At 40.7% G+C, this 26,835-nt stretch overlaps 1 protein-coding gene across 12 annotated transcripts in view; it reads right to left on the reverse strand.

The window, feature by feature from the left end:
• The window catches only part of SH3D19 (SH3 domain containing 19), a 176,035-nt gene that overhangs the window by 22,149 nt on the left and 127,051 nt on the right, over nt 1-26,835 (reverse strand). For 5 of the 12 annotated variants that reach the window (XM_064585160.1, XM_045880308.3, XM_064585157.1 and 2 more), the window contains exons 4-10: nt 24,453-24,495; nt 22,221-22,359; nt 21,930-22,092; nt 20,226-21,224; nt 10,792-10,899; nt 5,877-5,989; nt 888-949 (exon numbers count right to left, since the gene is read on the reverse strand). In XM_064585160.1, the coding sequence (XP_064441230.1) occupies nt 888-949; nt 5,877-5,989; nt 10,792-10,899; nt 20,226-21,224; nt 21,930-22,092; nt 22,221-22,359; nt 24,453-24,495 (1,627 nt within the window). The other 7 variants (XM_064585155.1, XM_045880309.3, XM_064585156.1 and 4 more) reach the window with 4 other exon arrangements.

The raw sequence follows: 26,835 nt of genomic DNA on the forward strand, positions 1-26,835 counted from the left end.
CCTGTCTCCCTCTAGAGATACTTCCAAAATCCAGGCTGGTTTCTCCTAACAGGGAGTGTGCATGTGTGCGTGTGCATGTACACATTCCAGAAATGGAGTTGCTTTAGGTTCAGAAAGGAGTGTTGTTCATTTAATTGAGGAAAAGTAATAAAGATCCATGTTTGTGCTCTGTGAGTTGTTGGACTGTGTGAAAAGAAAGAAGGAGCACAGATTCCTACAACCTGCCATGGGAAGCAGACTAGAGGCTAGTGGTCTGGGTGAATTCGTGAGTTCAATGCATCTCCAAAATATCTAAGATCCAAAACACTCAGTTTTGTTTAGTTTGTTTTGTTTTTAAAGATTTTATTTATTTATTAGAGAGAGAGAGAGATCGAGCCTGATGCGGGGCTCGATCCCAGGACCTCAAGATCATGACCTGAGCCGAAGATATTTAACCAACTGAGCCAGCCACCCAGGCACCCCAATACTCAGTTTTGATGATAGAAAAGAGAGTCCAGGGCGCCTGGGTGGCTCAGTTGGTTAAGCGACTGCCTTCAGCTCAGGTCATGATCCTGGAGTCCCTGGATCGAGTCCCGCATCGGGCTCCCTGCTCCGCAGGGAGTCTGCTTCTCCCTCTGAACCTCCTCCCTCTCATGCTTTCTGTCTCTCATTCTCTCTGTCTCAAATAAATAAAATCTTAAAAAAAAAGAAAAGAAAAGAGAGTCCACTCTCTGAACCATTAGTTTTTATCTAATTTACCCTTTTTTTAGATTATTTATTTTTTTAGTACTCTCTGCAATCAATCTGGGGCTTGAACTCATGACCCTGAGATCAAAAGCTGCATGCTCTTCTGACTGAGCCTGCCAGGCAGCCCTTTACTTTTTAAAGTTTTCCCACACTTCACTTACCTTGGTGGCAACCTTGGGGGTCCTCGCACAGAACCTCCTGTTTGACCCGTGTGGTCAGATTCCTACAATTACCAGAGAATGCTCTTTAGTTAAGGTTAATCTGAAACAGGAGCTTGTCAAGAGGAATTATGGACAACTTTTTGGCTAGATCTCTAAGGGGAAATGTAGCTGAGTTACAGAAAGTAGCTGAAGCGTTTTTGGTCTTAAGCAATATTAACTCATTACTTCTTCCTACCTAAGTTTTCAAGTCCTTATATAAGTGAAACCAGAGAGGAGACCAGGGGGTCTGCTGCTGTGGGCCGTAGCCCACCCGAGGGTACCACGTGGTTATGCACCCAGCACATTCACAAGGTATGAAGGATGCTGCTGAAATCATACACAGTAGCAATTTAAGCAGGCACTGTGGGGAGTTAAAAAAAATATATGGCCTTTATTTATCCCATGACAACACGTAAGATATGCCCTGCTCCTCAGTTTAAACATATAGTACGTGAGGTGGTGATTAGTTTGTTTTGCTTTCCAACAGGCAGATCTCTCATCACCAGGTGGTTTATACTTTGTGCGGTGGCTTTTGAACTAGGAGGAGGTAGAACATAAAAGGAGCTTAAGGGATGGCCTAAAAGGAAGGTATGTGAAGAGGAACAGAAAAAGGTCCAAGAAAGCAGAAAAGGTAAAGGAGGATAACTCAAAAAAGAAAAGACAGGTAGAGCAGGAGTGTATGAGCCTAACAGCAGAGGCGAAAAATTGGAAGTGTGGAGAACAACAGGAAGATTTCTTTAGGGTAAAGGATTCCAACTATGCTGTTTCAATGGGTTCTTCAAACATGGTGTAGCCCAAGGATTGGGAAACGAGTATAATACATGGGAAAAAATGCTAGCCCTTTAAAATTACACTGCCTTTTTTGGTAAGGAAGGTTTAACTGTCGCTTGGGGTTCTTTGGGCTAATTTAGACTGTTTTCCTCCTTCTCACCTTATAAATGAGTTAAAACTCAGTTCCATGGTGTTTTAATTCAAACTGAATATTAACTTTGCCTTAAATACCGAATGATTAATTGCCAATAACTGCGATCATTTAAGTATGTTTCAAAATCCCATTTTTAAAAAATAAATTAAGCTTGCCCTTAAAACTTGGTTTCACTAATGAGTTCAGTTAATGTAGTGAGGTGAGTCACCAGTGCATAAACCCTGCAATATTCCATAGTCTAATCCATGCCTTCTAAATACGCTGCTGCCCATATTCCCCCCTCACTGACAAATACTGCTATGATTTTGAAAAACTCACTCACATCTTTGGCCATCTTTAAGATTAACAAACAAACAGAAAAACAATCTAGCAGATAGGCAAGAACTCTTACTGGTTTTCTCAAAATTACAGTTGTTAGATAATAATTAAGGGCAAATTAAAAAAATATAGATGTAGAAATCTGACGAAGTTATAGGTGATGTACTTTAATAACTACACACCAGAGAATCCTAATCTTGTGTCAAATACTAGCTGTAGTTTTCTCTCAGTGGTGTTATCTTTATGGAGGATCTTAAGTATCTCTTTAGTTTCTCAAGTTTTCTTTTTTTCTTTTTATAAAGATTTTATTTATTTATTTGAGAGAGAGCATGAGATAGAGAGAGAGCATGAGGGGGGAGGGTCAGAGGGAGAAGCAGACTCCCTGCCGAGCAGGGAGCCCGATGTGGGACTCGATCCAGGGACTCCAGGATCATGACCTGAGCCGAAGGCAGTCGTTTAACCAACTGAGCCACCCAGGTGCCCCAGTTTCTCAAGTTTTCTAAATGAGAAAATTTTAATTCAGAAAAAAAAGCAGGGAGGGCGGTGGAGCGCTCTCACCACCCAGGAACGTCGGGGCCGCTGTAGAAGGCATTGCTGTGTCCCGCACACGTAAATACTGAGAAGAGAGGAGTGGCTCCTGAGGAGGCCATTCTCTGCTAAAGTCCAGCTTTGTGCCCGGGTTCTGCCAACAGTCTTTGGAAGATTACTGATTAGGGATTTCCTCCTCTTTAATATTCCACACCTAACTGGAGCCTCTCTGCATCTGCTTTTTGTAGTTTTCTTTAGCTCTGACATCTCTGAACTTTGGCTTTTGATGTGTTTGGATAGGCATTTTAGTTCTCGGCGAAGTTGGGTCTTTCTGTGTGTACTGTCCCCTGCAAATGCCATCTTTTTGTTCATCTGCTTTGGAACAGCTTCTTACACTCTAACTTCAAAATAATTCCCCAGTTTTTTGCTGAACTTCCAAAGACAGGAGGTATTCTTGTCTGTTGGAATTACTGAGCAGCCTCCACAGATGTTCCTTCTCTTCTTTCCCCAGGAACTGGCACCACTTTTTAGGTCCTGAGTTCAATGGCCAGCGTCAGTGCTACCACCTGGATTCCTTATACATACCAGGTGGTGTCTCCTGACTCTCCTCCTGCAATGGCTGGCAGCCTCCTTGAGAGAAGATGTGGAAGCCCTGAGTTCCCACGGTGAGAACAGGGGACACAGAAGCATCTGCTCCTGTTCCAGGGGCTCCTAATGTTCCTTACCCTAAAATCCCTTGTGAGATTTTGTAACACAGTCATCTTGTCCTACGATGGAAAGTTCCCTGGCTCTCAAGGCAGGAGAAATAGTAGAGAGTTTTCGTCCTCTGTGTCTCATCAGAAGACACAGTTGGCAAAGACCAGGCCTATTCTCATGGGTCATTACACTGGTGAAGTAGTCTTCCTAGAGATCCTCCCCGATACCTGAAAGCTTTATGGTCTTCTGGTCTACTATTCATTCACTAATTGTAATTCTCAAAGAAAAGGAATTTCTCAGGCAGAGATTTGACTTCCTGGCCCTAGAAATCTCTATGTGTGACTTTAGCCAACTCATTTCACTTGTGGTCTGTTTCTTATCTCCTCTTGCTCTATTTTAGACCCAGTATGTCTCTAGAGTACAGCACAGAATGCTTTGGCCCTCCTTCATAAACAGTGTAGGACAGGATTTTCCTGTTCATGTGAGGTACAATTATGATTATAGTACCTCTCCAAATGGTTTCGTTTATTCTAACTTCCTTTTCTTGTTTTTCTAAAATGTGGGAGTTGCTTTGTGGTCTGCTTAACACCAAATGTAATAATACCTAATATTTTAATAGAGCTTTATGGTTTACAAAAGCCCATTACATGACTTCATGAATGATATATATGCCTGCTCATCATCCTCTCACTCTCCTTAACAACCCTTTAGAGTAGAAGCCAGTAACCTTCTCAAGCAAATTTTCCTCCACGGAAATTTGGGATTTTCTCCTATTCAACAACAGTATTGTAAGGACCCAGTCATTGCCTTTTGGGCTTTCTTGGCCCAGTTTTAATAAAAATTTATTACCAAGTACTTTGAAAATGCAAATGATCACTAAATTTTAGTTCAGCCTACAGGAAAATCTCATTAACTTGATATTGGCTAATTTAATTTAATGTCTCCTTCAAAGAAATATCTTTTCACTAGATGGTTAGATGGGTTTGCATGTATAATAAGCATAGTTAATGCACAGTATGAAACTATTATGAAATTTGAACTGAAAATTTGGTTCAAAGACATTAAGAATTCGTTCCTTTAAAAAATTTTTAATTTTGCTTTTTAAAAATTTTTTATTGAATAATTAATATATAATATTGTATTAGTTTCAGGTGTACAACATAATGATTTAGTATTTATATACATTATAAAATGGGCACTACAGTAAGTCCAGTTACCATCTGTCGCCATACAAAGTTGTTACAGTATTATTGACCATATTCCCAATGCTGCATACTATACCCCCATATCTTATTTATTTTGTAACTGGAAGACTGTACCTCTTAATCCTCTTCACCTATTTCATCCATCCCAAGCCCCCATCCTGCCACCTCCCCCTGGCAACCATCATCAGTTTGTTCTCTGTATCTATGAGTCTGTTTCTATTTTGTTGTTTGTTTTGCTTTTTAGATACCACATATAAGTGAAGTCATACAGTACACTTGTCTTTCTCTGCCTGACTTATTTCACTTAGCTTAACACCTTCTAGGTTCATCCATGTCGTCACCAAAGGCAAGATTTCATCTTTTTTTGTGGCTGAGTAATATTTCATTGTACATATATAGCACATCTTCTTTACCCATTCATCTACTGATGGACACTTAGGCTGCTTCCTTATCTTGGCTACTGCAAACAATGCTGTGATGAATACAGGGGTGTATACGTCTTTTTGAATTAGTGTTTTCACTTTTTTTTTAAGTAAGTACCTAGAAGTGAAATTGCTGGATCATATGGTAGTTCTGTTCCTAAATTTCTGAGGAACCTCCTCACTGTTTTCCACAGTGGCTGCACAAATTTACATGCCCACCAACAGTGCAAGAGGGTTACCTTTTCCCCACATCCTTGCCAACACTTGTTAAGGAACTTGTCTCTTTTGAAACAAACCTTAAAAGATAATCTAGCATATGGGAATTACAAACAGTATGGGGAAATGGTATTGAGGTTGAAAAAAATATATATATATATATTTAAAACTTGTTGACTACCATTGTTAACAAGTACATGGTAAAGTACTATTTTTTAATTAAAAAATAATTTTTCCTTAAATTTCAGATGAACAAATTCTCATGGTAATTATCTTAAAATTATGTCACTAGTTGGGTATTTTAAATAAAAACTGATGACTAAGTCTATTTCCACAAATATTAAAGGTTTTTAGAGATTTTCAATAACTTCCTCATGATTAGTGCCATATAAAAGACAATGTCATTATATCAGTATAGGACAAATTATTTTATGATGAAGTACAATGAACTGGCCTAATTCTTTTGTTCTACAGGAACTTAAAAAAGATTGAACATCACATTAAGTAAGTATGTGGGGCTTAGAACTGATTTGCAATAAAGGTCTTTATGTGACCAATAGTAAAATAATTCAGACATCATAATTTAAAATTAGCACACAGCTTGGTCTTCGATCTAAGACAATTTATAAGGACGACTTACCAAGTTTCTAGTTCTGTCAACAGAACTGAGTTTTCCAGATACCGTACTGTAAGTGTTTCCAATAGGTTTTTCAGTAGGGAGAGGAGGTGGGCTTTGTGGATCGTCATGTAAACCTGGAAAAACAGCAGTAATTCATCAATAATTTCTGGCCTTTGGGGATTCTGAAAGATTAAATGATTGCAGCTTGGTTCCTCAGGAAAAAGGCTATCACAAGAGATCCACACAAAGAATGGACACCTAAGTAAATGAGAAAAAGCTAGGAAACCTCAGAAAACCGATGGGTTAGGACACATCAGTTAGTTTCACTAAATGTTGTATAGAGTAAAAATAATACTAAATAAATGCAACAGCAGCTAGCATTTTTGAGAACCTTCAACGCACCAGGCACTAAGTTAAGGCATTTCGTTCATACACATTTCTCCAACCGATGTCTATGTGCTAGATCTGCACAGTTCACTAGCCAGTCGTCACATGTGGTGATTTAAACTTAAATCTTAAACAAAATTAAAAACTCAGTTCCTCGGCTGCACAAGCTACATTTCAAGTGCTCAGGAGCCACATTTGGCTAGCGGTTACCATAATGGACAGCACCGTTATGGAACATTTCCATCTTTGCAGCAAGTCCTATTGGACAGCACTATGCTAGATAATAACTTACCTATTTTACAGATGAAGAAAGCAAAGCTGGGAAGAAAATAAATAAGCTATTCAAGGTCTTAATGCTAGTAATTGTCAGATCCAGGGTTTTGACCCCTAGACCCTGTGCTCACTATAATACGGAATGGTGCTTCCTAATAAGCTGCGTATCCAGACTTCCCCAACCAAATAATTAAATGTGTTTTCTAATTCATTAGTTCCAGATTAATTGACTTAACTGCCTTCATTTTTTTTTTTTTAAAGATTTTTATTTATTTATTTATTTGACAGAGAGAGAGACAGTGAGAGAGGGAACACAAACAGGGGCAGCGGAGAGGGAGAAGCAGACTTCCCGCTGAGCAAGGAGCCCGATGCGGGGCTCGATCCCAGGACCCTGGGATCATGACCTGAGCCGAAGGCAGACGCCCAACCGACTGAGCCACCCAGGCGCCCCAACTGCCTTCATTTTAACAAACAATACCTTTACATCCAAACTGCATCCTTAACTCAGTGATAGTATACCCCCCTAACATATTTTATTTTTTTAAAGATTTTATTTATTTATATATTAGAGATCAAGGGAGAGAGAGAAACAGCATGAGAGGGGAGAGGGTCAGAGGGAGAAGCAGGCTCCCCGCTGAGCTGGGAGCCCGATGTGGGACTCGATCCCAGGACTCTGGGATCATGACCTGAGCTGAAGGCAGTCGCTTAACCAACTGGGCCACCCAGGCGCCCCTCCCCCAACATACTTTAAAAAGAAGAAAAAGATCGGATTTCATTAGTGACAGCTAATTAAAATCTGTGTGCAAAATCACTTGGAGAGAGGAAGACTATAAGATAATAAAGGAGGTGAAAGCCACCTTTTACACAGATTTAGACACTTAAAGGAGATGGGATTTTTTTTCATTCTTTCAAAGGAACGCTCTCTGCTCTCATTTCACATAAAACACCTATAAATCAGAGGATAATTTGTCAGGTTCCTATTTTATCTAGAGGCAGGAAAACACTCTCTAAAGGAAGAAAATACCCAGACCAGCTACTAGGAAAACAACGATGTGGAGACAGGCAAGCATTTTTAGTGAGAGGCAGGGCTGCTCTGGAAACGAAGACACACAGGAACATTTAAACTCAGTTGCCATCTTAAAGACTCTCCCTCTGGTACAATTTTTTTTTTTTTAATTTTATTTATTTGAGAGAGAGAGAGCACGCACATGAGATGGGGGAGGGTCAGATAGAGAAGCAGGCTCCCCGCGGAGCAGGAAGCCTGATGTGGGGCTCGATCCCAGGACCCTGGGATCATGACCTGAGCCAAAGGCAGATGCTTAACGAATGAGGCACCCAGGTGCTCCCAGTTTTTTATTGTAAGGAAATGATGTATCACTTAGGATACTGCATTGTTGTGACAATTAAGGGTACAAAGTAGTATTAATATGAAAGTAAAGAGGAAATACCTTACTGGCAGGATGGGACATAGGGACTATCAAGTATGAGCGTGTGGGGTAGGTGGAGATTTCCAATTTCAAATCATGTGGTCAGTGGAGGTCTCAATGAGAAAAGTGGAATTTGAAAACTTGAAGGAATGGTGAAGGAGGGAGGCATGTACCTATCTGGGAAAAGGACATCCTAGTCAGAAGAAATGAGTCTCAAGGGGAAAGAACTGACACAGGCTCACAGAAGACGAAGGAGTTTTGCACCACAAAGCTATTCCTTTCTTCACTTGACCATTCCAAGTTCTTCCAACTTTTCCAAGTTCTTCCAACCATTCCAAGTTTTTCCTCCTCCACAGCACATATGAATTGCTTAATAACTGTAACAATACAGTGCTGGGGAACTGGTTTTTGATATAAATAGAAATAATGCTCTAGAAACTGACATTTCAGTTCTTTCACATACAGCAGTTAGAATCCAACTTTCTAACAGTTCCCGGAACTTTGTCAGAATAATAAATAAAGGTGCTTCCTCAATATACCCTTTACAGGATTCCAGGACTATTAATCCAATTTATAAGTATGCAGACAAGAATAAACATAGTAGGCCTGAGGCTACTTGTGCTTAGAAAGGCCTGCTTCAAGGGTGGGTCCTTGCTGGCATCTGGGAACTTGGGACTTTGGGAAGGTTCCCACCATCCCCAGAGCTCATGAAACGAAAGAATTTGGCTTATGCTGAATATCTGCTTCCCTTCTGGGAATCTGAAATTTGGAACATGCCAAAATTCCTAGAGGTGCCTATGTGACCAACCCCTAATGAAAACCCTGGGTATTGAGTGTCTAATGAGCTTCACTGGTTGACAACATTTCACCTGTGTTGTCACAACTGGTTCCTGGGGAAGTTAAGTATAGCTTTTGTGATTCCCTGGGACAGAACACCTAGAAGCCTGTGCCAGGACTCCTCCTGACTTTGCCCAATGTCCCGTCTTCTGTTGCTGATTTTGTTTTGTATACTTCTGCTGTAATAAATCACAGCTGTGAACATAACTAAATGCTAAGTCCTGCCAGGCCTCCTAGGGATCATCAAAGCCGGGGGTCTTGGGGACCCTGATACAACAGGAGAATAAATTTAAATGTAAAACTTGTATTACTTAAAACCTACATGAGCTTCGGGCAATATTTATTATCATCGTATTTCACTATGCCTGTTAAAATCCAGAATACATTTTAACAAGGTAACAGCAAGCAGGCAAACAACCCAATGAACTATCATCTGTGATACTTACATAGCCCACAAGGGCTATATAATGCTGTCAAAAGAAATATACCACCAGTTCTTTAATATACCATATAACCTCCTAAGAAGCGAGAACCCACCAGAATTTGGTACCCTTGACTTTTTCTCCTCCTCATTCTTCATAGTAACTCAGTTTAATCTTCTCACCATGTGGCTTAGAGCCATCAGTTAATAACAAAACACTCAAAAGATCAAAACCAGTATGATCGCTCTGGGTAGTTTCTTATAGAAAAACCAAACCCTGAACGAAAGGGGTTTCATGGCATTCCAGGGTATGCCTGCAAAATAACCTGGGGATGCTATAGACAGGTGAAGGACGACGCTTGATCTGCTAGTAGGAGGAACGGAGTGAGAGGTTCTCCTGTTCCATAAAGGCAGGGATGCATCTGGACTATGCAAAGGCACTGAATGAAATGAAACGATAGCAGAAGCTCATGGCGAAAACTGTGTGATCACTCCGAGCAATGCTAGGAATGGATTTGGAACCTACCATACAAGCATGTGTGTGCATACGTACGCACACTTTTACACATACCTTTTAACGATCTTCAGGGTCTAAAATAAATGGGACTGGCCCTCTTGGCTTCTGTCTCACAATAATATCAGATTTCTTTGCAGTCCTTATAAAAGCTCATACGAAATTTCATTTATTGTACCATTAAAAAAATCAAGTCAGGAAATAATATCAAAATGGAGTATTACGCTAATTTTAAAAAATTTTATACATTATTACGTTTTTATAACTCTTGGTTACTGCTCTTCACACAATTCATACATACTTATACTTAGATTATGCTGTATCCAGACAGACACATACAACTTTATTTGCTATCAGTTTCACTGAGTTGACATCTGAACGACGTGGGGGTTAGAGGTGCTGACACCCTGGCGCAGCCAAAAATCCACATGTAACTTCTGCCTCTCCCAAAACTTAACTACTAAGAAAACCATAAAGATAATACATTTATAGTACCGTACTGTAAAAAAATCTGTGTATAAGTGGACCCACACAGTTCATACCTGTGTTGTTCAAGGGTCAACTGTACTTTCCCACCATCCTTACCTGAAACACTAACCGGATACTACAACTGTTCTAAGTTTCAGTCTCCCTCTATTCTCTCTGCCTAGAGACAATAGTATAGACAAATGAAATCCACATTTACTGTACCAATTGTCTAAAGAACTGTGAAAAAAGAACTTGTTTTTTATTTATTTTTTTTAAAGATTTTATTTATTTATTTGACAGAGAGAGACACAGCGAGAAAGGGAACACAAGCAGGGGGAGTGGGAGAGGGAGAAGCAGGCTTCCTCCCGAGCAGGGAGCCCGATGTGGGGCTCGATCCCAGGACCCTGGGATCATGACCTGAGCCAAAGGCAGATGCTTAACGACTGAGCTACCCAGGAGCCCCAAGAACTTGTTTTTTAAATCTCCTTTGACTATAAATAATAACAAATGGCCAATCACACATAATTTCAAAAGCAGACATTGACAAATTAATATATATTTCTCCCAGGCTCTTGGAAAAGCAAAGAAAGAAGGCTGATTAGTGCTTACATTTTCCTGGTTTGGCTGGAATTCGAATCACAGTGGGCTTCCTGGTGGGTGCTGGTTGAACTGCTCTTTCTTTTGTTGGTTCTGTTTTTATGGGGAGCTGAAAGGGATCTAATGAAAAACAGTTTATTTTGCATGTTTTAGTTAACATGGACTCAAACAAAAAATCTCATTCATAATGAAAGAGTCATATTTTCATGCCCCAGGGAAAACTATTCATGGATAAACAAAATCTCAGTTTGCAGAGACAAAAACAAAGTCAGAGCTCATGAAAGGAAATAACTTGGTGCTCTGTAAATAATTCATGTGGCTTTTCTTCCTCTCTGATGAGAGATATCCAGGACAATCTAGAATTATGTAGAAGCTATCTTTCATGGGAGTATAATCATTTCATAAGTGTCGCCTGAAAATGAGGGGCAATTGAAATGAGGAGCCAATGTCCCCCCTCTTGTGAGGCCTCCCAGATCCCCCAGAAAAGGTCTTTACTCCCCCACACTCCTGTGCCTGGCCCAGAAAACTGATCCATAAGGCTCACCAAGAGCCTCCATCCTACCCAGCACCGTGCCTGAGCGTCAGTCGTTTAGTAAAACCATACTTCAGTTAACATGAAAATGGAAAGTGTTTTATCCTGGAAATAAAATAAGACATCTTCCTTCAAACATTTAATTTAGGGGCAAGGCACCGGCTTAGCATTTCTCCATCTTAACGGATTCATTTAAAATTGACAATATATGCTCAGAGAAAGGTTTTTTTTTTTTTGTAAAGATTTTATTTATTTATTTGAGAGAGAGAATGAGAGAGAGAGAGAGAGCATGAGAGGGGGTAGGGTCAGAAGGAGAAGCAGACTCCCTGCCGAGCAGGGAGCCCGATGCGGGACTCGATCCTGGGACTCCAGGATCATGACCTGAGCCGAAGGCAGTCACTTAACCAACTGAGCCACCCAGGCGCCCCATCCCACCCAGGCGCCCCATCAGAGAAAGTATTTTTAAACAAAGACATAAATACCGAACTTTTTTTTTTTACTGAAAGGAATAGTCTTTTTTTTTTTCTTTAATGTAAATATTCTTTTCAGTACTTCGGGAAAATGACCATACAATTTTTTAAAGATGAGAAATCTAAAAATAAATAGATTAGCAAAAATAAAATAAATGCTGTATAATGGATACTCTATGTAGCACACAGGCTCTCTTGAGGCCTCCTTTGCCCTGAATTCTACAAGAGGCAGAATGAGTATATGCTCTAATTCTGCACCTGTTCTATAGACTCTTCACTATAGGGAGATACTCCCTGTAAAAACAACATACACACACCATAGCTCCTGTGATGAACAGCATTCATATTCTGCTGACTGTGAGCTGTAGTTTGAGAAGCACCTTTTGCCGACCAGCTATTTTCAGGACACACGAAGAGCTGAGCTAAGGATAAGAAGACCATTCAGTCCCCTGCTACCTGACCTTCCCTCCCCACCTCCCCCAGCTCCCAGGCAACCCTACCATCATCCATGCCACCAAAGGCATCATCACTCACTCACGAGCCATTTGCTCACATGTGTACGTCTACCATGTGCCAGGAACAGTGGTAGGTGGGGAGGTGACTGTGGTACAGTACGATCCCATTTATTATCTACCACCTAGGAATGGCCCTCAGGTGGCGTGCCAGGTAAAAACAATTATTACTAGGCTACTGAGGAAAAAAAAAAGTATATTAGATGACTCTTTTATGGAAACCTATTAGTTCACAAGGGAGGCAAGTCTTGTGTAAACCAACTCAGGGGGGCGCCTGGGTGACTTAGTCATTAAGCATCTGCCTTCCGCTCAGGTCATGATCCCAGCGTCTTGAGTTCGAGCCCCACATTGGGCTCCCTGCTCCGCGGGAAGCCTGCTTCTCCCTCTCCCACTCCCCCTGCTTGTGTTCCCTCTCTTGCTGTGTCTGTCTCTGTCAAATAAATAAATAAAATCTTAAAAAACAAAACAAAACTCAGGATTATCAAAACAGTATCAAACTTGAAAAAAAGGCTCTTGTAATAATATAACTTTCTTCCACTGTAACCTATGTCCTCACAAAACAAAGTTCCTTCTTTTAGGGCTAACCAAATTTTAAAATTCTATATTTTGTTATAGCATTTCAATTTATTGTAAAAATGGGAAACATTAAGAAATCCATGATGGAAAGTCTCCTGTAATCCCATCCCTCCAGTAATAATGAAAATTTGGTGTATCTGCCTACAGATTTTTTACACTATTGCATGTATTATTACGTAGATATTTTGATAAACAAGAAAAACAGGATTTTATATCTTGCCTTGTAATTTGCTTTTTCACTTTTGTTCACTCAAAATTGATTGGATGTCTGCTACAAATCAAATACTATTCTAGGTGCTGGGAATACTTCAGTGAACAAAGCAAAAAACGCTGCTCTCATGGCACGTACATTCTAGCAGGGAGATGGAGATAATAAACAGTAAATGTAATAGTAAGTAGCTCATTTGGTATACCACGTGAGAAGTACTACTGAAAAAGGAAAAAGTAAAGCATGGTGAGAGACTTCCAATTGTGGGGAGAATGGAAGGTTGCAGCATAAAACAAGAGTGCAGGGGTGAGGGGAGGGGAGTTCTCGATGACCATCTTTCCAACGACTGGATTTTACACATTCTAATAGTTCTTCCAACTTGAATAATATGCACCTGGTCTCTGGGAAGCAGCAGTGCCAATGGATAAAAAGGGGTATGTGCACTTGTACTAAAGCCCATTACTGCAAATATTACTTGCCTGTGAGCTCCCTGAATCATCTATTCTGAGTGATACTAGCTAAAGTGAAAGAATTTGAAGACCTTATGTAATCCTGGCATGCATTTTATTCAAACACAGAAACAGTATCTTCTGTGTTTATCTTTCCTTTCTATTCATCTCTCCCTACAATTGCCTTTGCTCTGCCTCCTTGTTGGAACCCACCGACTTCCCCCCCAGCTGAGGCAGAGACTTGACTGTCCTCCCTTCCCCCCAGTCTTGGCTGCCACATCCCATTCTTTCGGGGCTCTGTTTTCTGTCGGGAAAAGGACCAAAAATTCAAGAAAAGGATTAAGGCTGGTGACGGTTCACTGTGTTCTACCTTACAAGTGGGTGGCATTTCTGCTTTAATAGCTGCTTCTTGTACCTATAATCTTTTGGTTATTAGTATAGGCTTTTAGTTGATGTTTTTCTGGGTGGTTGTGGAGGGGGAAGAAAATCTTGAGCACGGGATGACTTCAATTATTTCCCAACTCATATTATATTCTGAGCCAGAATGCCACCTACACTCTCTCACATTCCAGGAGGGAGGGCATGAATAACAGAGGCAGGGAAAGGAGAAAAGACACCAATGGATGCCTTGAGGGGCCAAGCACAGGGGCATCCAAATTATCCTTGCTGTTGGAGGATTGGGCTCAAGACACCTGCTCCAAATCCTGCACCCTGTGCAAACCTCACCTATTGCATGGAAGGGTCCAGTAATTATTATTTTTAAGCCTAAAGAATTTAAATTGAAGTGGTATAGATACAATTTATATAACAAAGTACTCAGAGTGTCCTAGTTACCCACTCTTTCTCTCTTTCTTGGTCTTTATTTTTAATATCATTGGCTACTCTTTAATAATTGGTACTCAGATCATGTAAAATTATTCTACTACACATGTCTCTGGGAAAAAAAAAAGTTCTTTCTCAATACAGTGAAGCAAGGAAAGTCTTAGTGTTCTAGTACGGCGGGCTGTTTGGCAGGAGTGAGTCTGTTTAATGACCTGCCCCAGCTGTGCTCACTGAGTCAGTGAGCTCAGCATCTGCCTCTTTGTCTGCGTGCCATTCAGGGCTATAATCCAGACAAGGTGTGAAGATTAGTGGGGAGGACACAGAGCATCACTTCAATAAGAAGGTGGAACCAGAGACCTGTTTTTTCATCTTGATGATGGTGTGCAAATCTCTTTAGCTACACAGTATGAAGTTTACTTTTTATGTCTGTTCATGAGCAAGTTATTTTCTCTCACAGAAGAAAGTGGGCAACATATAAAGCAAGAAGAGCATCTCATGTTTGGGAACTCCAGGCACTGCCACACAGGAATCTGGATCGCTGGTACTATGAAAATATTTAAAGTTCATAACCTTTGACCCAGTAGTCTCAATTCTGGAAATTTATTCTTTAGAAATAAGAGCACTAGTAGAAATGGCAATGTTTATGAGAGTGTTTACTATAGCATTTTCTGTAGAAGAAAAAGAAATCCAAAAAATTAAAAGCAATGTCCATGGATAGGGGAAATGTTGAATCAACTGTGATACACTCACACTAAGAAATATTAGGCAGGTACCAGGAAACAAGGAGTTAGACTTAGACCGACTGGACTGAAAAAAAGTAGGAAAATGTACATGAATGTACGTTTGTAAGCTTTGGTTTGAAATGTCCAAAGGCATGGAAGGCTACATATAACATTGTTCACACTGGTTACTCTTGAGGATGTGGATGGACTAGAGGGAGATAATTTTTTTTTTTCTTTTACTAAATGTTTGTATTGTTTGACTTGTTACAGCAAACGTGTTACTTTGTAACTGAAAAAAATCCAATAAAATAGATTCAACCACAACAAGAAAAGTTAACAAGATGAAGCTGAGAAATAACTCCCCTGGCCAAGCAAACCAAACCAAAAACCACTTAAAAATAAGGGAGGCGGAGGGAGAAAAAGAAAAGTCTAGTCCTTTTAGTTGGTTTTTAAAGGCAATAAATGGCCATAAAATTTTCCATAGGATAACTAGAAAAATAACTTTTTTGATTCTATTTAATAGGATTTAATGCACATGTTTTTGAATGTCTTATTTACACATATGTAGTTCAAAATAATTAGCTTTTATTTATAATCTTGAATAACAGCAATTTAGAAAAATCATATGCTAGGGGCGCCTGGGTGGCTCAGTTGTTAAGCGGCTGCCTTTGGCTCAGGTCATGATCCCGGGGTCATGGGATCGAGCCCCGCATCGGGCTCCCTGTTCTGCGGGAAGCCTGCCTCTCCCTCTCCCATTCCCCCTGCTTGTGTTCCCTCTCTCTCTGTCAAATAAATAAATAAAATCTTTAAAAAAAAAAGAAAAAGAGAAAGAAAAATCATATGCTATTTTTTTTAAAATTTCTACTCATCACAAAGACTGAGGATCAGTGTGATCTCTCTCTGTGGTAAAGATGACAAGAGCTAACTCCCCCCGTTTTTCACCCTAATTCTACTTATGGTTAGCGATTTCAAAACCAGGTTCCCCATCCTCTCCTGCCAAACCAGTTCCCTCATAAAGAAAACCTCTGTTACTGGCTTTTTATACAACTTTCCAAAGATACTACGTGTGTGTGTGTGTGTGTGTGAACATAAACAGTAGCTAAAGTACCATGAGTATTAACTATACCTTGTGTTTTTCACCTAATCATATCTCGTTTTTCACCTAATAGTATCTTGGGGATTGGTCCATAGTAGGAAGTAATAGGGGGTGTGCCTCCTTTTTAATTAGCACACAATCGTCCACTGTGTAGATGTCCCATTATTTATTTAAGCAGTCCATTGGAGGTTACTGCAATATTCTGTAGAAGTCCTTCATTTGGGGTCCAAGAATGGGCCCTTGAAGCTCTGGAAATTGTGTATACATGAGCTAAAGGGCTGTTTTAAAGAGAGGTAAAAGATTTGCAGGATAATCAGATTCTCAAAGTTCTGTGATTCCCAGAAGGGGTTAAGAACCACAGTGCCAGGGGCACCTGAGTGGCTCAGTCGTAAGCGTCTACCTTTGGCTCAGGTCATGATCCCGGGGTCCTGGGATCCAGCCCCGCATCGGGCTCCCTGCTCGGTGGGAAGCCTGCTTCTCCCTCTCCCACTCCCCCTGCTTGTGTTCCTGCTCTCGCTGTCTCTCTCTCTCTCAAATAAATGAATAAAATCTTAAAAAAAAAAAAAAAAAAAAAGAACCACAGTGCCATGGCTCTTATCACAGAGTTTGCTCTTGTTTTTACAGATAAAACACAAAGCATCTCAAAAAAACAAAAACAAAAAATCTCCTATCCAAATCTAAGGAACATCCATGGCATTTTTCTCTTTTGCCGTAGTTATTCTGCCCTCCTTCTAGCCCCTCACACCAAACCAATTATTCTACACCTGCTGCCAAACAAGCGGCGCCTTTTACACCTCCGTCCGCATGGTCTTCATTACTAGGCTGAGAAAAACACTGATGGTAATGTAGTTTTCTGCCCATTACCTGTCTCTCATAATATGCTTGTCATCATAATTAGTTTCACCAGCCTTGGCTTGCTTTTCTGTCATTTCTTTCCCTTGAGTTCTCTTAAGAGCAGAAATCGGCTGCTAAACTATTATTCTGGTCTGTGTAATGGGGCTGACAGCAGAGGCATTCTGCCTTTTTTTTTTTTTGACATCTGGGTATGATTTGTAAAGGTGTGAAGAGGAATTGCTAGTACTTCTCAGCTGCATTTACATTAACCTGGAAGGCATTCTACCCAAGAAATGAATCCAATATTAAACTGCTTGTTTTATGAGTTTTCCTTTAATAATTTTTCTAATCTTTACAATGTTTTCACAGCTTCAGTATTTTCTGATCTCTATTTCCTGAGATTAATACAGCAACTTCATTTTATGAAAACTGCTTTATTAGATTTTCTTTCTTTTTGAGGGAAGGAAGAGGAGGGAAGACATATTTGTGAGTTCCTCTCCTTTCTCTCGTGTCAATCTCTCAGTTTCTGACTAATGCCAGGATTTAATCATCTTACTTAATCGTAAGGTTTCACAAAGAGACTATGATCCTTTATTTACAAAGGCAATGCTATTGATACACCATCAAAAAGTCACAAAGCCCCAAATCAATAAACAAACAAAAATCTCTCTACATGCTGAGGAATTCAGAGGTGATCCTAAAGGCCTCTGGAGGACATTAAGCAGGGCAGCAACAAGGTCCAACGTACCCTCTAGAAAAATCCCTTGGGGCGCCTGGGTGTCTCAGTTGGTTAAGCGACTGCCTTCGGCTCAGGTCATGATCCTGGAGTCCCGGGATCGAGTCCCGCGTCGGGCTCCCTGCTCAGCGGGGGGTCTGCTTCTCCCTCTGACCCTCTCCCCTCTCATGTGCTCTCTCTCTCTCTCATTCTCTCTCTCAAATAAATAAATAAAATCTTTAAAAAAAAAAAGAAGAAAAATCCCTTGGGTAGCCATAATATGGAGGATGATGGGTTTGAGGCAGAAGTTGGGGCTCAATTTAGGAGGCCACTGCAGTAACCTGGCATAAAGGCCTAATGTGGGGCAGTAAGGGGGATGGAAATGAAAGGAGGACTCAAGAACTACTTAGAAGGTTAAACCAGCAGGTGTTGGTAACTGATTGGATGTGAAGGGCAAGAAGTAACAATAATTACTACTTAATGAGCACTTACCATGTTTCAGACAATGGGACAGGGCCTTCCTGCATAATCACATTTAATCCTCGTACTGCCTCCATGAGTAGTAGTATTACCATGTTTTATAGATGAGGAAATTGAGGCACAGTGGGGTAAACTGCCCAAAGTCACATAGCAATTAAGTGGTCGGCGGGCCTATTTGCCTCCAAGTCTAAACAAACAGCCATGGTGTGACATGTAGAAGACTCAAAGATGATCTCTAGGATTCTCTAAGGAAGGCTGGGTATGTGATGGCGTTATTAAGTGAGGTGCAGAAAATAGGAAGAGGAGCAGGTTTAGAAAGATGACAAAGTAAGCGTTCAGTGTAATTCCACAGTCAAGAGCAATGGTTAAAGTCAGGTAGGGCAAGCAAATTACACATTTTGCTAAGAGACTGCCTACATAATTAAATATTGTGCAACGAGGTGGTAGAAATCAAGGAACAGAAAAGGCTGAGTATGAGACATGAGACTATATTCATGTTGAATGTATACTGTTGACCTTCTTTTGGAAGATGACTGTAATTACCTGTTTGATGACAGGGAATAAATTCTCAGCAGTTATTAACCAAGTTGCCATCTCCATAGAATCCAGCAGTTTCTACAAAAGGTGGTATTTCTTTGGCTTGTGCTGTTTCCACCCCTTAACAGCTTGCTGTTGTTGGATTTACCATCCCTATCCTACCCTGAACCTTGTTAACACCAAAAAGGTTTAAATTAAAAAAATGACGTAACAAAGACTTGAAGTGTTACCTGGCTTAAGGATTCATACAAATGTTGGGTAGCAAGGGAATATAATGAAAAATACACTAGACCTAGAATAAAAAGATGACGTCTGAATCATGCCTTGGAAGCTGTTAGTGTTACAACACTGGGCAAGCTACCCATTGATTTCTCTGTCTCATTTTCTTCTGCAAACTGAGGCCAACAATACCTTGTAGAGGATTAGTCTAAGTATTAAATTAAATGATGTAGGTCTGGGTATCTAGCAGAAGGTTTGGAACACTGCAGAAGCTCAGTTTATTCTAACGTCTGTCCTTCTACCCCTTATAGGCATGCTGTACATGTTGTATACGTGATAAATATTTAATAAACATGTTTGTTATCATTTAAAATACACCTGTGCTGTGCAGAATTTGGTTTCGAATCACAGAGCTTATCCCATTTTGATGCATGTTGAACATTTATAAGATGACAGCTAACCTTTTGAAAATACTACTAGGCTTATATGTTCACAACTGCTACCCAAAAAAGTAAACAGCAGTAAAAGGAATCATCAATGACAAGTAAAGCAGCTCACTTTGACAAATCAAAGGTAAGCTTTACTATCATACCCTTCATCTGAACAGTGTGAGGAAAGAAAACATACTTTCTGAATTTCCTCTTGAGAAATTTAATTGTCCTGATCCTGGCAGGAAATGTACAGCTGTTGTATTTTATTTACAAAACTTTGCATTCCCCAGGGAAGATGTTCTGTGAAGATTAGCAAAAAAAATTTTGCTACATATGGCTCGGTCCTCATTCCCGGCTTTGCTCTCGCCGGAGTCCTCCCCGGGGCCGGCGCCTCGCTTGGCTCTCCCAGCGAGGCCAGCTCAAACTGAGGAGCCCTTTTGGGGCCACTGTGTGACTTAGCATCTATGAGAAGTTTCCCTTGCATTCCCCTGATGCTTGACTCTCCACCTGCCAGAATTAGGAAGCCAGCCTTACACCTAGTTTAGTTGCTAGACCCAGTCTGCTTATTTCTGGCTCATGTAGTCGTTATCAATATGTGTCTCCGTCTTTCTCTGTCTCCATTTCCCCCATTCCAGATTTTCCTGTCCCTCTCTGTCTCCATCTCCTACCCAGCTCCATGTTTCTTCATCTCTCTGTGTTTCTGTCTTACACACACACAGGCATGTGCATACACACACAGGCACACCCCTCCAGAAATTAGGTCGTAGAAACGAAAACAGCAAGTGCCATTCAAGATGCCCTCTGATGAGTTTACACTCCCTTCCACTTCTCCTTTTTACTCACCCAGAACCATCTCTGAACCAAGAGATTCTTCAACCAGGTTCCCAGCTGGTGTGGGTAAAACATCATCATCAAAACTGATGAGGTCAATGTCCCCTGGAGGCTTGCTTTGCAGAGCTGGAGCTGGGGAGATGGCCGGGGGTCCTTCTCCCAGTGACCTGAATGCTTTGGCCTGTGACGCCACTGAGAGTCGGGGAGGAACGGTGACTGGTTTCGGCAGAGCTGTAGAGTTGGGGTTTTCTAAGGAAACCGATTTCTTCAGCAACAGCGGCCGAGGAGCAGGAGTTGGGACTTTCTTCCCACCGTCAGGGCTCTCAGCCACAGGCCCTCCTCCCAGAATCTCATGATTAACACTTCGTGTAAGGCCAGCATTTGGTTTCTTTGGCAATTCAGGTTTGGTTGCTGGGATGCTCCCTACTTGCAGTGGAGAGTGCGGGGTGAGCCCTTCCCTAGGGGCCACCTTGAGTCTGTTTTCAGTCCGGGAGTCCCACTCTCCAGAAGCTCTGCTGGCAGCCGGCTTGGGAGCCACTGAGGGTTTCCCTGAGGGAACAGCAGGCCTGGGGGGCAGTGTGCGGGGAGCAATTTCCGGTTTCGCTGGCGGTCCCGAGGTTTCTTTATTTGTCTGACCCTCAAATGCTTTGATTCTTGAAATGACACTATTTTGGCTTCGTTCTGTGTTCATAATGTTCATCACTGCCTGACTCTCCAAGTCGTTGGCACTGTCCAACAAAGACTGGGGCTGGCTCAGCGAGGACTCCTTTTCTGTGGCCGTGGGGCTGGTTTTCTGGTGATTTGGCGCTTTAATGTGACTGTCTCTGGCTACTGGTCTGAGGTTGGCTTTTGATCTTGGTCTTGGCACTGGACATCTTGCAGCGCTGGAATTCTCTGGACAATTCTGTTCTTCTGAAATATCAAAGACGATTAAAGGTGCCACATTTGTTGGAAGATCACTGGCTGCGACCGCCGGGGAAGGCTGGAGAGGCTTGAGAGGTGCCTGTAGTTCTGACAAGACCAAAACCCACAGACAGAAGTTGCAACATTGTAATTTAAAAGAAAAAAAAATACAAGATACACAGACTGTTTAAATATACATGTAGAATATCAAGAGATCTTGGTTTCCTTAATTAGTAAAAAGTAATTCCAAAATCAAGGGGAAATGTTTACACTCCGCTTCTCACAGGAGTGTTCAAGTTGTATTTATTCATAAGAGAAATATTCATTACATAATAGTTTTAAAACACCATTAAATTCTTGATTCCCAGGAGACTTACCACATGAACCCTTTCCTCTCGTCAGAATCCCAACATTGCTTGCTTTACTTTTCCAAAGTAACTTACTCTCATCTCTGTTATTTGAAAACAATGCTTTTTAAAAGCCTAATACCTTACACTCTGTCAAGTTTAAGTTGCTAAATATAACCTCCTTCTCAATGGGAATAAAGGGGATCAGCAGTAATACTACCATGGTTAAAAGGATGATTTTTTTTTGTGATATGAACTGGGGTGAGCCCCCGAGATTGGGGATGCGACTCATGAGAATGATCTATTGTAATAATCACAGCAAACCAAAATAAAAGAAGCACACAGTGATCACACTCACTGGGAAGCAGAGCTCGATGCATTATGCACAAGTCACAAATTATTTAAAGCCTAGAAGCCTACTGATTACTTCCCTAGAACTAGGTCAGAATTAGGGAGGACAAATTACTTGCACTACTCTGAGGCAGATGGTTGTCTAATTCTTCTGTAAAGTCAGTCTGAGTTGCAGACGTAATAGTGTGCCTTGGAGTGGCAGCAGCATTATTATTATTCGTAGTATTAACTTGAACTTGGTTGATTTCTTTTATGACTTGTTCATAAGATGGTGGGAGCTGCAAAATAAAAGAATGAAGATTTTAGACCTCTATGGACAAGAGCCAAAGTATTAACAGTCTCACTCTTTTTATCTTTGAACTCACTTTTAAAAATAAAATGCCAAGAGAATGTAATACTTATTCACCTCAGCAGGAACCAGCTCACTGGGCCTCCAAGGGCCTGCTGCCGAAGAAGGGGGAAATCCCAGTCCCGGGGGTGGGGCTCCTGGAAACCACGAGGCCGGCCTCAGGGGCTCAGCTGCCACGATGGTGATCTCTGGGCGCCTAGCAGACAAGACTCAGTGAGGGTTTGCAGGTTGGTAACAAGCTATCGTCTATCTGCACATGTTCAGAGAGTAGTGAAAACAACCACTGCCCCAAAAAAGTTACATAAGAACCTCCATAGTCCTAGAAATGACCTGTCTGGCCTGGGCTATCAAGGGAGAACGAGAGTCATCTTCCAGGACTCCGGGGCTCAAAGTTAGAGATGTCCCTTGAGCACACTCAGCTCTGCCTTGGTGGATAAAGATAAGGGCTAAGTAAGACCCACACCATCTCTTCATTCCAGGGTTCTGCTATCCTGCCTATACCACAAACATAATAATATACGTACGGCAGAAAGTACACTGGTCAAATAGAATTGTTTTGTTTTCTGCCATTATAAAAGATCTACTCTGATATGATACCATATAAGAGGACTATCCTTTTCCTCCTCACCCAGCCTCTGCCCTAAATTCAAAATCATCTCTAAGTGTTTAGAGTTTGCATGTTCACTTCTAGACCCTGCTATGTGTGTCTGTGCTCCTGGTCAGTGTGGTATATGAATTTGATAATTAACCTGTAATACTGAGGAGCCACAGTGATTCAGGCACGGCTCCTTTCATCATTTTCTTAATCTGATTCTACATTCTCGTGTTTAAACTTTATATTCAACCTCATTTCCTAACAAACACCAACTGTGTGACCCTGAACAATCAACCTCTCTGAGCCTCAGTTTTCTCATCTAACAAATAGGGATGATGATATCCGCCCTGCCTTTCTCGAGCACTTTACAGAAAATGAAAATAAAAAAGCACTGCTACTGGGGTGCCTGGGTGGCTCAGATAGTTGAGCATCTGCCTTCAGCTCAGGTCATGATCGCAGGGTCCTGGGATCAAGCCCCACGTCAGGCTCCCTACTCAGTGCAGAGTCTGCTTCTCCCTCTCCTCTGCCATTCCCTCCGCTTGTGTTCTTTGGCTCTGTCTATCTCTGTCAAATAAATAAATAAAATCTTTAAAAAAAAAAAAAAAAAAGCACTGCTATTATCAAAACTGGGCATATTCACGCATTCTTGTGCCAGCTCATGAAACAGTAGAACCTGCTTATTGATTAAATTTGAATTGCATTACCTAAAAACCTCTGCTTATAGCTTTTGTCTAATTAAATAATGTTAGTGGCTAATAAATACGAATCACTACCCATGCAGTAATCCTTATGACAGCCTTAAGATAGGTATGACTAGCAACATTTTTTTTTAAAGATTTTAAGTAATCTCTGTACCCAACATGGGGTTCGAACTAACAACCCCAAGATCAAGAGTTGCATGCTGTACCAACTGAGCCAGCCATGCGCCCCTGATTAGCAACATTTTAAAGATGGGGATACAGAAGCTAAGAAAAAGTTAAGCAGCTTGCCCAAGGCCACACAGTGAGAAGGCAGTGAAGTCAAAATTTGAACTCGGTTATGTCTGACTCTAAAATCCTCATTCTTCATTATTCTATACTACCCTGTAAGAAATGTGAAAGCAGGGACCATGTCTTATAAAAATCCATTCATCTATTTATCTACTTATCCATGCTTCCATTCATTCTACCATCTGTGTGTGTTTACTGGTCCTTCCTTCTATCTATCCAATGACTCTCCCCTCCCTCCTCCCTCCTTCCCTCACACCAGCCATGCAGCCATTTATCCATTCAGCTATCCATCCACCCTGCCTCTTTTTCCCTCCTTATTCTTCCATTCAATTTTCTATCTTGTCATCCATTTATTTATGCAACATTTACAAAGTAGCTGGGAGGTACAAAGCATTTCTTTGAGCAATTCTTTGAAGCAGTTACAACAGTGCTTTACATATAGCAGGTGCTTAATAAACATTTAAAAAATTAACTTCAATAAATAATCATTGCCAAAAGAACATTTTGAGGCTTGTATTGCTTCTTCTCCCACCAAAATTTTCATCATTCTAACTTACGGATTAATTCAGGAAATGTACTGGTGAGGCGGAACACTGGTTATGTAATACATTGCTTATGAAAGAGAAATATTTAACTGGCTAACTGATACATAGCAGACTTCAATTTCATTATTAGCAAAATACATGACCTCTGCTATAACCATACCTCCTATCTCGATGAAGCTCGCTCTGAAAAGAAGTCCGAGAAGCTACAGAAGAAAGAATAAACTGCTATAATACAAAATCAGTACATTCAATAAAGGTTTATATTTTTATAGGGTACATTATGGGAAAAAATTAGCTTATACTTGAAATCATAGAGGATGTATGAATTTTAACATCCTTAAGCAGAAAAGCAAATCAAACTGATCTTTTTATATGGCATAAAATTAATTTCAGTTACAGATTTGAATTGCATAAGAAAACATAGATTTCAAAAATTCCCCAAAGCACATTCCATGGTTCTGAGAATAATTTGAAGAATGAAAAGAGAAAAGAAAAAACTATTAAATACAAATTGCCTGGTAAGAGCATTATGACAATGACATGACATTACAATGGGCAGAAAAAATTTTAAATATCTATTTTAATCCATATGACTGCACTTTTGTGACGTTTGTTTACAACTCTATTGTAAAGAAAGTGAAAGGGGTCCAATTTTCATCTATTTTCTCATTTTTCTGGGCTCTTATAACCTTTGAATTGTTTTATTACTTAAATTCAAAAGATAGTAATAAATGCAAAAACTGTTCACAACACTTTTATAAACATGTTTTTGCACATATTACTGTATATGCAGCACTGACTTTTCCTTTTAGCCTCAAACTCAAAAAGCTATAGATGGTTCAGACTTTTTCCAAATTTATTTTTAAATTAAATCAAGTCTTAATCATGTGATCTGGAAAATGTCACATCTGGTGTCACATATTACACATACGTGTAATGGAGAATATTATTCCTATTTTCAAGAAGCACATTCTAACAGTTCCTTTAAGAAAATCTTCAAGTACTATACTGTAAAGATATGCACACAAAGGGGAATTTGTTTCAGGTATAAACTATTTCTGCCAGTCGCCTTCATCTCTCTCTAGTACTCTACTTTTTTAATTCTTCTGACTTGAAAAGGCTGACAGTATGAATCTTTTCTTTCTTTCCTCCTATTAACTTTGGGTCCTCTCTGAACACGGAGGCTGCCAAAGCTGGGGTGCAGGGGTGGAGGTGGGAGGTGGGAATGAAATCTAGGCTGGAGATGGAGCTGCGACAGCTGAACTTATGCTGGGCTGGTCTATCAGGAGTCCTACATTCGTATCATTCGCCGATTTTTATCGAGAGCTAAACCAAGCTGAGATGCATTTTGTCTCCTGGAATAAAAGAGGACAGAGAGGCTCAAGCTCCGAGTGGCACATCTGATTTGTACGAATGGTTGCACGAAGTCAGACAGAGGCTCAGCAAGTGCGCTACAATCACGTCACCACCATCACAACAGCCGATTAGAATCAGCAGACACAACACTATTAAAAAGGTATCATGTCATTGTCACAAACATACCTCTTCCACGGGGCATTTTTGCTGTGCACTATTCATGAGTGCTAAGGGAAAAAAAGAAGGGGTTAGAGAAGAGGAAAGGGAGGGGAAAAAAAGGGGTGAACCAGCTGCCTATGCTTTAAAAGGAATTCAGGCACAACACGGATCTGCCATGCCGCTGTTTGTTCCCCCACCGGCACACCTGGATGGAAAAGGAAAGTTGATGCACCACAGTTTCAGAGAGTAAAGAAATAGGTTGTGGCAAGGAGACATCTGTACAGACCAGGACATTCACCCACATAACCCCAGTAAACCTATAGTTTTTAACAACATTGCAAAAAAAAAAAAAAAAAAAAACCCCAAAAAAACAAAAAACAAAAAAAACCCCTAAAAACCATTTTGCAAAATCAATTTGCTACTTCAATAAGGATTAATTTTAAAGTATGAAAACAGTACTCAAAGGGGAATCCAGTAGTCAATTTACGTTCTCTTAAATCTTTTCACTTCATTCTTCCCCTTCACACCGGAGGTGGTTAGTAACAGGAGCACCCTGGTTAGCTGAGGGGTACTCCCGCTCTGGAGGCAGCAGAACGAGGGAGAGAAAGTCTCCCAGCCTTATTGTGAATCTCCTCCACGTCCTTTGAGAATCACTGTTTTTCTGTCTCCTGCTTTGAATTTTTTTTCCTTCACATTCACTCCTCTATGAAATCTCTTTTGTCCCAATCCTTACAGAATGACTGGCTCTTTTTGTCAGTGTTGAACAAGTTTAGTGGCTAGAAATACGTTAGATTTTCATACAGCATCTCACACTGTTCCTGCTAATTTCTCAACTATCCACTTCCTCTCATTCTCACTTTCCCAGATCAAACAGATCTGGTGTAGCTGTTGCCAGGATGAACGAATTTGCCCCTGATGCTCATACAGACCAACATGTTCCTTTTAACCCCTGCCACAGATTGCTAGCTAGTCTTTTGTGCATTTCGAATTAAGGCCCCAGTTAAAAGTTATCCTATCGTTCCACAGAA

This window comes from Mirounga angustirostris, unplaced genomic scaffold, assembly GCF_029215605.1.
Source record: "Mirounga angustirostris isolate CCGP_5_RB_7025 unplaced genomic scaffold, mMirAng1.0.hap1 SCAF_2, whole genome shotgun sequence".
Classification (NCBI taxonomy): Eukaryota; Metazoa; Chordata; class Mammalia; order Carnivora; family Phocidae; genus Mirounga; species Mirounga angustirostris.